Source organism: Vombatus ursinus, unplaced genomic scaffold, assembly GCF_900497805.2.
Source record: "Vombatus ursinus unplaced genomic scaffold, bare-nosed wombat genome assembly UNPS02014803.1, whole genome shotgun sequence".
Classification (NCBI taxonomy): domain Eukaryota; kingdom Metazoa; phylum Chordata; class Mammalia; order Diprotodontia; family Vombatidae; genus Vombatus; species Vombatus ursinus.
In genome coordinates this window covers 2637606-2651890 of record NW_020954581.1, presented here as the reverse complement: position 1 = coordinate 2651890, position 14285 = coordinate 2637606, and the positions used below count along the sequence as shown (strand labels likewise).

At 39.6% G+C, this 14285-nt stretch overlaps 1 protein-coding gene across 3 annotated transcripts in view; it reads right to left on the bottom strand.

Annotated features, from left to right (window-relative positions):
* The window catches only part of LOC114051539 (uricase-like), a 120710-nt gene that overhangs the window by 11993 nt on the left and 94432 nt on the right, over nt 1-14285 (bottom strand). For all 3 annotated transcript variants that reach the window (XM_027873943.1, XM_027873944.1, XM_027873945.1), the window contains exon 4: nt 14100-14178. In XM_027873943.1, coding sequence (XP_027729744.1) covers nt 14100-14178 — 79 coding nt within the window. The remainder of the gene's footprint in view (nt 1-14099; nt 14179-14285) is intronic.

The following is a 14285-nucleotide window of genomic DNA, read 5'->3' as shown; positions in this document are numbered from 1 at the left end:
TTTATCCCCCATTTAAGGAAGCAAGAAAAATAAAATCCCAGTTACAAATACATACAAGTAAAACAAATTCCTGCATTGATCATGTAAAAAAATATTTTCATCTGTACTGAGTCCATCACTTTTCTGCCATGCACAGTCTTTTAGTGCATGTATCTCAGAAAGTTTTGCTCATCAGCACCACATGATTCCAGTGCAGCAGTGTGATTAAGTGGAAATAAACTGGAGCAGGAATCAGAAGACTTGGGTTTTGAAATTAGCAGACATTGGTTTGGGGGAGCTGCTGAAAGTTCTTAGACAGAGAAGTGGCATTGTTACATCCACGTTTCAGGACTACCCAAATGGAGACATGAAATCAAGATGATGAAGTGACAGCAAGGACGACCCAAAGAACTATATGTCAATGAACATGGCTTCACCTAGAATACCTCTACTACTCCCTCATGTCCATTCAGTGGCCACAAGTCCCATTACCTCTCAATTCTTTCGATCTAAAAAGCTTAGCTGTCCCAGGCAACTTTGATTCTTGGAGATATGCCACTTATTTTCAAACTGCTATTGGGATTCCTGAAGGAATTAATTCAGAAAGTGTTCTCTTCAGGCTAAGTAGGTCCTTGACCAAATTTCCTCCTTGGGCAAAGGTGACTGGATTGGGTTACAAAATGAAGGGTCCCATCAGTTTAGCTTTATTGAATGTTAAGTAGCCTTTTCTGAAGACCATCAGCAAACATTTATTTAAGTACTCACTAGGTGCAAAACATAAAAAGCCCATGGACCCTGGCTAAATTCTAGTTACAGATTTTAATAGCACAATGATTTATACTCCCTACACAGTTTTAATTGAAGTGTTTCAATAGACATTGCTCTGCACTCAGGAGTAGCTAAATTTCAGTAAAAGTGGAATAATTACTATTTCGAATTCCTCTCTGTTACATCCTATGGAGAGCAATGACCAGTGAAATGTTGGTTCATTAAATATGTATTAGTATCTGCAGTGTTCAGTGTAGTGTTCTGGTCTAAAAGAGGCTGGAAAAATAGATTTTTTTTAAAATCCCAAATATCTATGGCAATCAGTGATTAAGAAAGGAGGATAAAAGCAGCAGGGAAAACAGAGGTCTGTCCTGGGTCCCTTCTGGTTCAACATTTTTATCAATTACTTGGATGAAGGCACAGTTGTCATGTTCATCAGATTTGTAGGCAAGATAATTCTGAAAGCAATTAACTAACACACTGGATTCAAGAACCAGGAACCATCAGTATTTCCATGGGCTACAATGATGGAGTCAAGTCAAATAGGGTGAAAATTACTAGAAAAAAATGTAAATTTGTTTACTTGGTTTCAAAATTTTAACTGTAGAAGGGCAGGACAGGGGACTTATGGCCAGATAAGACATCACTTAACAATGATGTCATAAGAATGATAAACTTGGGAAGACTTAAGATCTCTGATCCACACATTGACCGATCATGATTCTAGAGGACCATTGATGAAGAATGTTACCTATCTCCTGACAGGAAGATTATGGAATTGGGGGCAAAATGAAATACACATTTTTGGCCATGGCCAGTGTAGGAATTTATTTTCCTCAACTATGCATAATTGTTATAAGAGTTTTGTTTTTGTTTTTCTTTATTTCTCAAATGAGAGGTAGGGAGGTAGGAAGGAGAGAAAAAAATGTTTAATTAAAAAAGTGAATTTTTAAAAATAAAAATGACCTTGAGATTTTAGCAGACTGCAAATTCAATGTGTACTTATCATGTCAGTGTCATGCTATGATGTTAAAAAAAAAATATCTGGAACAAAGGAAAAAATAGCCCTGCTTTACTCTGTCCTGGCGAGGAGATCAGTTTTGGGTTTCACATTTTAGGAAAATGTCTTAATAATTGGAGTTATCCCAAAATAAAATGTATTCCCTTTGGGAGGTAATGAGTGCTCCCTCAATAGAGATCTTCAAACAGGTGCTGGATGACTACTTGACCATTATGTCCCAGTGAGGATGCCTTTTGGGTATAGATTGGCTTAACTGGCTGTTGATTAGTCTTCCAACTCTAATATTCTGTGATTCTCTGACTCCATGCAGGACATTGAGAAGCTCAAGTTATTGGGATGGTTATTGGGATGGGTTATTGGGATGATTGAAGGATTTGAAACCATGTCATTCAAGTATCCAGGGACTAGAAATATTTGTCTTTGGGGAGGAATGACATGATGGCTGTCTTTGAGTATTTGATTGGTCATCATGTGAAAGGCAGATTGGACCTAGAGGACAGAACTAAGCTGGAATTGGAGATGAGATGAACAAAATAGCACCATCTGCCTATCTCTTGCTTATAACAGAATAAAAAGTGTTTCATGATGCCTTGGGAAGGAAAGATTTTTATAAACACCAGTGCAATTTTAATTATCCTTGGCATCATTTGCTTCTATACAAAAGCTCAATCAACTTACTTTCATCCAGATGATACCCACCATCTCTACACAGAGGTCCACCAAGGGAACTTTTCTCTTGCCTGGATTCCACACTCTTTCCTTAACTCAGTATGAACCAGGCTAATTCTCACCCAGTAAATGGTCTTTGATCTATCTACTGCTGCTTGAATACTTTACGACCCCCTCCCCTCTCTGGAAGATCTTTTCCTAAAACGACTTAATGAAGTCTTAAAAAATATCCCGCTCCTTTCTATTTGTACAATGTGGAGGCAGTTATATTTCCTCATGACAGGACTTTTTTTATGGCTCAGGAAAAGTGTTGTACTTTGTGGCACCTGATGTGTAGGTAAGGAAATGGGTTTGTTTTCTATTAATTCTCAGTGAGCTCCTTTCCCTTAGAGAACTAAAGGGTAGAGTATATGGTTCTTTGGGAAAGAAATTGCAATCTGGTAGGTTAATGAGTATGTAGGAGGAATACTAAAAGCTAGGGAAAATTATGTTGCAGAAAAATTGAAGTGCAGAAAACTCTATCCTCTTCCTTTCCACCCCTTTTTATCCTCATGCCTTACTCCACAATCATCGAGGGAAACCTGAAAAGCTTATTAAGTGGTTTCATGGAAATGTAACCCAGAAAAGGACAGTCTTTTTTGGGTGCATAGCTTCTTGTTTGCATAAATTTAAATATTCTTTGAGTGTGTGAAGCATAATATTTTCATTGGTGGGTCTGTAGACTAAAAAGGCTCCAACTCAGCCATTGTGCTGAGAGTTGGGATGCTGCCAATAGAGAAGATAAAATAAACTCCCTGATTTTATCTGGGGTTCTTAATGTCTGCCAAGACAAGTTAAAACACACACACACACACACACACACACACACACACACACAAAGATTTTTCTTTCACAGAAAGATCAGACTGCCAGAGTCATGAGGGTTCATTCTGCCAAAAATGTGGTAATAGTTAATTGTCTCTAGGAACATAAGCTACTTTTTTCCTTGTGAAACTGGAGCCAAAATAGATTTGAAAACATAACTACTTTCTCCATTTTCATAATGTATCAGTAAAGGGAAGGTTCCAAAAGAACTGAGGAAGGCAAGTACTCCCATGTGTATTGTCAGTTCTGTGCCAGTGTTGGAGGCAGGCCTAGACTTTACACTGGGGACCTTTGGCAGAATCAAGAGAACCCATGTGATCAGCTCACTCTACTTACAGTTGGATGAAATTTTAAAAATAGTATATCACAAGGGGCAGCTAGGTGGTGCAGTGGATAGAACACCAGCCCTGAAGTCAGGAGGACCTGAGTTCAAATCTGGCCTGAGACCAAACACTTGACACATACTAGCTGTGTGACCTTGGGCAAGTCACTTAACCCTGATTGCCTCACTAAAAAAAACAAACAAACAAACAAAAAAATTATATCACATCAAGTGCAAATCACCCAACCACAGAGCGTAGAGTTGGGAGGGAACTCAGCACAATGGGAAAGAGTGTTGGATTTGGGATCAAGGGGACCCAGAATCAGAACATGCCTCCACTGCTTACTACATACATAATCTTGAGCCTGTAATTTCCCCTCTTTGGGTCTCAGTTTCCTCCTCTATAAAGTGAGGGGATTGAACTACATGACCTTGAAACTGTATCCCAACTTCAAATCTATGATTTTATAATCCATCTGGTCTGACCCATACCAAAACAGATATCTCTTCTGCCAGACAAATGGTCATCCAACTTTTACTTGATACTTTCTAATGATGGTGAACCTGCAATCCCCTGAAATAGTTTTGGTGATTAAATAGACCAGATGAATGAGCGCATCACTAGCGCCTTATGTAGGGAAACCAGTGAAGTTTTTTTTTTTGTTGGCAGATATGCAGCTAAGGCAGCAACGCTGATGGACATGAGAGGCTGACGACAACAGACATGCCTTCTTTACTTCGCTTTTGCTCTAGATCCTAGCTTATTTACATACCAGAGAATCTTGGGAGCAAAGCTTACTTTAGTTTTCTCGCCTTGCCCCTTGTCTTTTGGATTTAGGGGGAGGAACAGATTCCCTGAATTGAATTTTGCAGACCCAGGCTCACAATGAGGGATATAACTGCATTATAATGAATTTTTTAAACTACAATCTGCTGGCTTTTGTTAACTTCCTGGCTGGGTATATTGACCATAACCTCAGCTTTGTACTGAAAGAGAGTTAGTCGGACTTTTTCAGGGAGAAGTTTCCTATCCTTTTTAACGAGCCCCAGCCTCTCTGTCTAGCCTCGTTGTCCATCACAATTCGTCCCACAGTCTTTGATCCAGGCTAACCGGCTTTCTCTCTGTTCCTCACATACAATGGTCCATCACTCCTCTCCATATCTTTGCACTGGCTGTACCTCGTGCCTAGACTGCACTGCCTCTTCACTTCTGTTCTGCCAAATTCCACTCTTCTTTCAAGATGGGGCTAATGTGCCACCTTCTACACAAAGCCTCCCCCAATGCATCCAATTACCAGTGGCTCCTTCCAAACTACCTTTTATTTTACTTTTGTCTTTATTCTATATTGAATTACATGGGTACTCATCTCCCCCATAAGAATTGAAGCTCTTCAAAAGTAGGAATTATTTCATTCTTTGAATTTGTATCCCCAGATCCAAGAACAATACCTGACACATAATACATCTTTATCAGATTTTTGTTCATTGATTTATAGTAAACCATAAATTTTGACATAAATGCAAAGTATTATTTTCCAAGTGTAAGGCATAAGAGAAGGAATTGGGTATGGGAGCAGCATGAAGGAATGGTCAGAAGTAGTCAGAGCTGCAGAAGGGTCCAATGAAGACTGAAGAAACACCATTGCATGTTACAATGAGGGAATCTCTGGTGACATTAGAGAAGGGAATACTAGTAAGAGTGGAATCCACCAGTAGGAGTGCAATCTAAATGCCACACATCAACTCATGATTGATGTTCATAATGCCTGTAGGCACAGTTTTCAGCAGAAACATTTCTATCCTTTGCCTCACCTACCAAGATGTGGCAACCAAGTTACTCTGAAGGGCATTGGGCAAATGCCCACTTGGTCTGTGGCATAATCCTTTGCGTACATGGAACGTGAGTTCCCCACCCTGATGAAACCACAGTTCCTTCCTGCGAGTGTGTGCCAGTACACAACCCAGCACACTCTCTACATGCCTATGGGCATAACACTGGGTGGCACCATTGTTAGCAGTTTCTCCATGGATGGCAGAGATTTAACTGCCTTTGTTACTGAAGCTATAGGCAGGGGTTCATGCCTTCTATAAGGTAAGGAAATGACTTAGTATCATTAAAACAGAGATAAGAGAAAGATCTATGACTTCATCAGGGTCAGGAATTCCTAGTGTAAGAACTTCCTTCACTAAAAGAGATCTCAACCCAACTATGACTCAATAGAGAAGTCTGAGGGATTTTCCTTAGGCACATAGAGGTTAAGGAACTGTCCCAAGTACACAAAGTTAATATCAGAGAAGAAATATATCATCTCTACTATAATAACTATAACAAATAGGACAGCTATAACAATATAAATGAATAAATCACTAAATAAAAGTCAGACCCCAAGAAATACAAAAAGTAGATAAGGTCCCAGAGAAGAGAGCAAATATATCTCTTTCTTCAATAACAGAGAGGTGGAGGAATCACTAAGGTTCCAATCCATTCTCCATACAGTTTTTAAAGTGATTTTTTTTAAATGTGTGTTTAAAATTTTTTTTTAATTTTTTTTTAATTTTGCTAGGCAATGGGATTAAGTGACTTGCCCAAGGTCACACAGCTAGTAAGTTAAAGTGATTTTCCTAAAAAATGGTTCTGACTGTGTTACTCCCTTACTCAAGAAATTCCAATGTCTCCCTACTGCCTCAAATATAAACACATCCTTCTTTTTGGCTTTCCAAGCCCTTCACAAAACATCCCCACCTACCTCTCCAATTTTATTATATATTAGTCCCCTTTCCATACTCTACAATACAGCCAAACTAGCTTCCTTGCTGTTCTTCACATGTGACCCTCCTTCTCTTATCTCTATGCCTTTGCATTGGTAATTCCTTATTCCTGGAATATATTCCCTCTTCACCTCCGCCCCTTAGAATCTCTTATTTCCTAAAAAACTCGGTTCATGTGCCACCTTCTACATAAGAATTTTCCTGATTCCCCAGCCCTCACCCCTGGCTCCTATAATCCACCCTGCCCATTACCCTACACAAGCACATCTCATTTTATTGCGCTTTGCTTCATTGCGCTTCATAGATACTGCATTTTTTTTATAAATTGAAAGTTTATACCAACTGCATCAAGCAAGTCTCTCAGCTCCATTTTTCCAACAGCCTGTATTCACATTGTGCCCCTGTGTCACATTTTGGTCATTCTTGAAATATTTCAAACTTTTTTCATCATTATTATTATATTTGTTATGATGATCTGTGATTAATGATCTTTGATGCTAGTATTGAATGTGTTTTGGGGCACCATGAACCATGCCCATACAAGACAGCAAATTAATCAATAAATGTTGCATGTATTCTGACTATTCCACTGCTTGGCCATTATCCCATCTCTTTCTCTCTCCTTGGGCCTCCCTATTCCTTGAGACACAATAATATGGAAATTAGGCCAATTAATAACCTTACATTGGCCTCTAAATGTTCAAGCAAAAGGAAGAGTTAATCAATTTGGCAAACTTCATTGTTGTCTTATTTTAAGAAATTGCCACAGCCACCCCCAACCTTCAGCAGCCACTACCCTGATGAGTCAGCAGTCATCACCACCGAGGCAAGACCCTCCACTGGCAAAATGATTGTGACTCACTGAAGGCTCAGATGATGGTCAGCATTCTTTAGCAATGAAGTATTTTCAATTAAAGTATGTACATTTTAAAAAATAGACTATAGTATAGTGTAAACATAACTTTTATATGCACTGGGAAATCAAAAAATTCATGTGACTAACTTTATTGCAATATTTGCTCTATTGAGATATGTGCTTTATTGTGGTAATCTGGATCCAAACCCGCAATATCTCCAAGATATGCCTGTTTTGTATTTTTTGTTTCATCAGTTACCATTGTTTAAAAAAAATGTTTTTCATCACAAAATGATGAGTCCCTACATCCTGAGTTGTTCTGGTCCTTGGAAAGGAGACTCAGTCTCTTGCTGGGGCTATAGCAGAGGTATTCCAGCATGGTAGAGCTTGACAGATCTTATCCTCTTCTACCACGACCTTAGAGAACCCAGAGCCACCTCCATACCACAGAGACACAGAAGTCAGATGCTGGGTAGATTACCTGCTGCAAAGTTATGGGATAGTCTCTCATGGATAGATTACAGTCTGCGGTGATGGGGAAACTGTCAAAACCATGAGATCACAGATCTATTTGAGTATAATTTGTGTATATTTAGATATGCACTTGGTGCCTGTTAACAGAATGTAATCTCTTTGCGAGCAGGGAGTGTTTGATTTTGGAGGTGGAGGGAGTCTTTGCATTGCCAATCATTAGTACAGTGTCTGGCACATAATGGACCCTCAATAAATGTTTATAAATTAGACAGACTATTGTATACATTGTCAGACATGGTTTCTGTATTGGAGGGTTTTGTTTAATATTTTTTCCTTTGTTGCAAGGGATGATTCAATTTGGAAGGGGGCAGAAACAACTGGCATAAAAGCTAAAGCCATAAATAAAATGTATTTTTTAAAACTTGACAGCTTTGCAGCATTGGAAGCATGAATTGTATCTCTACAAAAGTGCTGGGCATACAGGATACTTTATGTATGTTCCTTAAGCAGTATCACTCTTTCCACTAAGTGTGTGTGAATATCTGGGAGAGACCTCAAAGATTATGAGGGGAATGCTCTATTATTTTTATACCTTTTTATTAAATATCTTTCTTATGAATTAAGCATAAGCCCTGACTGACTAATTACCCCATAGGGAGGGGCTCATGACTTAGGATTTGGAGAGCATTCTGACCCACAGAGAACCTAGAACCTGCAGTAGCTCCCTAAAGGAGGCCCAGGTGGAGAGGGGACTCCAGGTGCTACTCATGAAATGCCCTCCCCATCTGTGGAGATGGCTCCCAAATTTATATTTTCAGCCCCGATCCCTCAGTTTTCAGACTTCACTGAACTTCAAACTCAACACTGAACTCCAAAACTGAATTTATTTTTCCTTATATTTCCAAATATCCTTCTCTTTTAGACTTATTTCTATCACCATCCTTCAACTCAGTCACTTACACACAAAGCCTTAGCGTTATCTCTTCTTTTTCAAATCCAATTAATTGCCAAGTACTGTCAATTTGACCACAGCAACATCCCTGGTATCTACCTTATCCTTCCTATTCTTGTCACCGCCCTAGTTCAGACTTTCATTACCTTGTGCCCAGACTACTGCTACAGACTAATAATTAGTCTCTTTGATTCTAGTTTCTCCTTTTCCAGAGTTGTCTTCCCTGTGTTGAGACATAATCATAGGCATGTACAAAGTGTGGGTTGGGTATGCCCAGGGGTTTCAGCACATCCTGCCTACACCCAATTCACACCTATGGATAGGATCATTTCAATCCTTTGTTCGAAACTTTTCGGTGGCTCTCTATTGTCTGCTAAATAAAGTCTGACCTTAAAGATAATAATGTATGTGTCATAATGACCACCCAAAGCCCCAGGTTTTGATATTTTTGAATGATTTATGATAAATTTTTTTTCTTCTCTGGATCTCACACAGTACTTTTTTATCTCCTCTCCTAGGATGAAAGCTCCTTACGGATAGGGATCCAATTGCATACATCTTTGCATTTCCCTCAGTATAGCATTGTACACAAAGCAGGCATTTAATACGTGTTGTTGATGTGCGTTAGATGGTTAAGAGGCAATATTGGTTAGGGGATGGTGTATTGGTCCTGGAATCAGGAAGACTCGAGTGAAATTCCTACCTCAGATACTTACTCACTCCTTGACCCTGGGCAAATCACTTAGTATCTCTCAGCCTCCTTTTCCACTCCTGTAAAAAAGGGCGGTGATACAAGCACCTACCTCCCAGAATTGCCGTGAGGATTAAATGGGAGAATGTGCCTAAAATGCTTTATAAATCTTAAAGTAACAAATTCAATGAACTCCCCTGTTGCCTCCCGCAGTTCTTCTTTACCTTCAAAGCTCTTCATATCTTCATACCACAGCTCCTTCCTACCTTTCCAAGTCTTCTTATACCTTAATGACTACCATGTACTCTTCAATCCAGTACCACTGGCCACCTGGCTATTCCATGAAGAAGACACTCCATCTCTCAGCTCCAGGCATTTTCTCTGGCTGTCCCCCATACCTGGAATGCCCTGCTCCACAATCATCTACCATCTTCCACGGCTTCCTTCAAGTTCCAGCTAAAATCCCAACATCTACAGGAAACCTCTTTCAACCCCTCTTAATTCTGTTACCTTCCTTCTTAATTATTTACAGTTTATCCCGTATACAGCTTGTTTGTACACATTTCTTTCCTTCTTGTCTCCCCCATTAGATTGTGAATTCCTTGAAGACGGGGACTGTCTTTTGCCTCTTTTTATATCCCCAGTGCTTAGCACAGTGCCTGGCACATGGTAGGATCTAAATAAATGTTTATTGACTGACTGAAAGCACTATATAAATATTAGATATCATTGTTCACTTGAATGTTTAATCGTATTTGCCTTATATTAATATCTTTCTATAATGTCCCCCCAGTGTGATTTTAAGAAAGATAATTTTCAGTTTGGGGAGAACAGATGGCTTGGAATCACAGAATCTCAAAGTTGGAAGAGATCCCAGAGATTACCTTTTACAACTCCCAATTGAAACATGAATTCCCTTTATCACACTCCAGATATGTGGTCCATCTAACCTCCACTTAAGGAACTCCATTGATGAAGAACTCATTATCTTTCCTCCTCAATCCTCCCCCTTTCAAGCAATCTCTCTTGGAGTCATCCTCAGCAACTCACTGTCCATCACCTCATAGATCCGATCAGTTACCAAGTCTTGCTGAGTCTGTCTCCACAATATCTCTTGCATCAGTCCACTTCTCTCCACTCATATGACCACTACCCTAGTTCAGACACCTCTCCTGAGCTATTGCAAAAGTCTTCTAGTTGTTCTCCCTGCCTCAAGTCTCTCCTGTCTCCAATCCATTCTTCACACAACCACAAGTGATATTCTAAAAGTGTGTGTCTGACCATATCATTCCCCTGATCAAGAAACTCTAGTGCCTCCATGATAAAATACAAACTATGCTTGTTGTTGTTTCAGTCATATCTGACTCTTTATGACCCCATTTAGGGGGTTTTCTTGGCAGAGGTACTGGAGTGGTTTGCGATTTCCTCCTCCAGCTCATTTTACAGATGGGGAAATTGAGGCAAACAGGGTTTAGTAACTTGCCCAGGGTCACACAGTTAGCAAATGTCTGAAGCTGGATTGAAGTCAGGAAGGTGAGTCTTCCTGATTCTAAACCTAATTCTCTCTCCATTTCTTCACCTAGATGGCCACCCTATTCTATCTGACATTTAAAGTCCTTCACAACCTGGCTCCATCCTATCTTTCAGCATTATTACACATTACTCCCACTTCTGCACTCTAAAGTCCAGGCAAATTAATCTTCTAACTGTTCCTCACATCCCATCTTCCATATCCTCATCTGGAATATATTCTGTCCTCACTTCTACATCATAAAATTCTTGTTTTCAATAATAATACAGTTACCTTGATAATAATAATTATTGGGGAAATAATTGTTATTATCATTATGATTATAATCATCAACATTTATATAATGTTTTTAAGACTTGCAAAGCACTTTATAAATATTAAACCATTTTATCCTTCAAAACTCAGTTCAAATGTTACCTCCTAAATATGACTCTTTCTCATTCCCACTAGCTGCTGGTGCTTCCCTCCACCACCAAAAAGTCATTTTGTTTTACTTTTCCTATCTTTTTGCTATGTATTTCATGTTTACTTATGGATGTCTATGCTGTCTCCCTTCTTCGTAAGGTCCTGAAGGGCAGAGACTGCTTCATTTTGTCTTTGGATGCCCCCCACTGGGCCAGCCCCTGGCATACAGCAGGTGCTTCATAAATGCTTACTGATCGACTAGTGCTGATCCTGCTCCCCACCATCATCTCTTCTTCAGGTCAAACAACTCCAGTTCTTTCCATCAAGCATTATGGAGAATGATTTCAGTTCTCTACACTACCCCAGATAAATTCCAGCTTGTTCATGTACCTCCTAAAATGTGTTGCCCAGAACTGAACACAATACGCCAGGTTTAGTCTGACTCAGAATAGAGTGTAGGGGAATTGTCGCACACAAACACACACACACACACACACACACACACACACACACACCTCTTCTCGTACCAGCCTCTATGACTCTCTTAATGAAATCCAAGGTGCCTTCTGTGCTATGCTACTCACTCCTTTGGGTGGAAGCCCACCCCAATTCCCAGGTCTTAATTTTCCTCCTGCACTTCTTTCCAGAGGAGGGCAGAGCAAAAACTAACTCCTTCCCATGTCCAGTGAGCCCAACCAAGGGAAACAAAGAATTGCCATTGTCTTTTTTAGTAAACATTCAGCTTTGTTGTCTGCCCTACTCCCAACGCCACCTGAGCTCTGACCATAACTTCAACAGTGTTTTTCAGCTTCTAGGGATACAGTGGGGACTTGCTAAGCATCCCATCAATTACTGGAATTTGGTTTCAAATTGATCATTATTATGATAAGGAAGGACTTCCCCCTTCCACTAAAGCAGATGTTTCAAGCTGATGAATAAATAAAGAGGGTTTGAAATCATCAGAAAGAATATTTCTGTGATTTTCTCTAACAAACGTCCTTAGCCAAGTGTTATGTTATCATGTGATCACAAACCCTGGAGAGGTCTTTTTAACCCAACCTAGCCTATAATTACTGAGCACCTCTCAGATACCTGGCTTCTCTAACTGTTGGCCACATCTGAAGAAGGTATCAGCTGTTTTCTATCACTTAGAACAGCAAGTGAGGACCATAAAAGGGTGGCTGAGATGCTAGAGATTTTCAAGGACACATAGCCTGCTAACATTGTGCAAAATTGTTTACTAATATTTGTTTTTCTTTTTATAAGTTATAATGAGGTCCAAGTTGTTGTAATTAATCATTTTCTGTATTTAACTTGCAAATTTTGGGATAAACAGCGGGAATTATGCAATTATCCTTGTTGCTATTTAACTGAATTTAATTTAATATCAATGACTGGGTGGCAGAGCGTGTGGAGAGAGTTAAGAAGGGGACAGGTTGTAAAAAGCTTTAAATTCCAAAAAGAGGAGTTCATATTTGACTCTACAAGTAATAATGAACCACTGGGGTTTATTGGGTAGGGTTGTGACATGACTTTGGGACCTGTACTTTGGCAGCTGTGTGGAGGATAGATTGTGTGTGGAGGAGGAGAGGGAAGAGATGATAAGGCAGGGAAGCTCATCAGAGGATAAGAAAATTAACAATGTGAGAGGTAATGAAGACCTAGAGTAGGGTTGAAGCTGAGTGAGTAGAGAGAAGGTGACATATGAGAGGTGTTATGGAGAGAGAAGTGACAGGATTATTGGTATTTAGGAGTCTATTTAGTGAGAGGCTATGTGGTGTTATGTATAAAGAAGTAGCCTCAGAGTGGGAAGACCTGGGTTTAAGCCCCACCTCTCATACATCCTGGCTGTGTGGCCTTAGCCAAGTCATTTAACCTCTTAGGGCTCTAGATGACTCACTAAGAATATAAGTTGTAGAGAAAGCATCAACCTTCATTGGTAGAAAGAATTCCCTTGTCTGAGAGTTGCTTATATCAATGAAATCACAGATCCAATCCCTATCCCTACACCCTATATACATATATATGTATATATGTATGTATGCATTTTGTAGATAAATAGATCAGACAATTTATGTGTGTGTATGCATATATATATGAAGATTATAGATCCTTTAAATATATAGACTTCTTCAAATCTATGGTTTCCATGTCCAAGAAGCGCTGTCCTAGAGCTCTTACCACACAGAAGCCTAGAAGGCAGTGGAGCCTTCCTGGAACCTCTTGTCTTTACAATTTACCACCCAAAGAGCTCCAGCTTTCTAAAAGTCTTAACCAAAACGCAGATCATTCAAGCTTCCACTCTTTTCTCCACTGCTGGCTTCATAGAGCCAAAGCTGTCCTTAGGGAAGAGATAGGTTTCTTCTGCTTGGACCCAGAGAGGAAGGACTAGGAACAACAGTTAAAGTAACCAAGAGGCAAATTTAGGATTCCATAAATACAATTTCTAATAATTAGAACTATCCAAAAGTAAGATGGTGGGTTCTTGTTCACTAGAGATCTGCCCTAAAAGGCTAGCAGACTATTCATTGAGTATGTCATAATGGGGATTCTGTTTTAGATTTAGCTTGGGCCAGATGGTTTCTAAGGTCTCTTCCAACGCTAAGATTTCGGGATTCTGTGAGATAAGTACTCCTTTAATAGAATGCCAAGCTAGAGTGTAAGTTTCCATCTCAAGTGAAGGTAACCTTCTGCATTCTCCATGCTTGGTCTCAGTGTTAAGGAACAGAAGAGTCTAGGGAGAAAAAAAGAAATGCTACCACAATACCAAAGAGATAGATAGAGAAGTCCTTTCTCACCATTTGGATACTGCTCAACTTCACAGAAGTGGGTTCCAGTGGGAGTGTTGATAAATGCATGGACGTGCTCCTTTCCATTCTGAAAACGAGAAAAAATATCCAGTAAATCTCTAGCATCAATCCACGTGTATTTTCTAAGTGCCAGACACTGCACTAAGCACAGTTCCCAACTTCAAGGAGCTCACA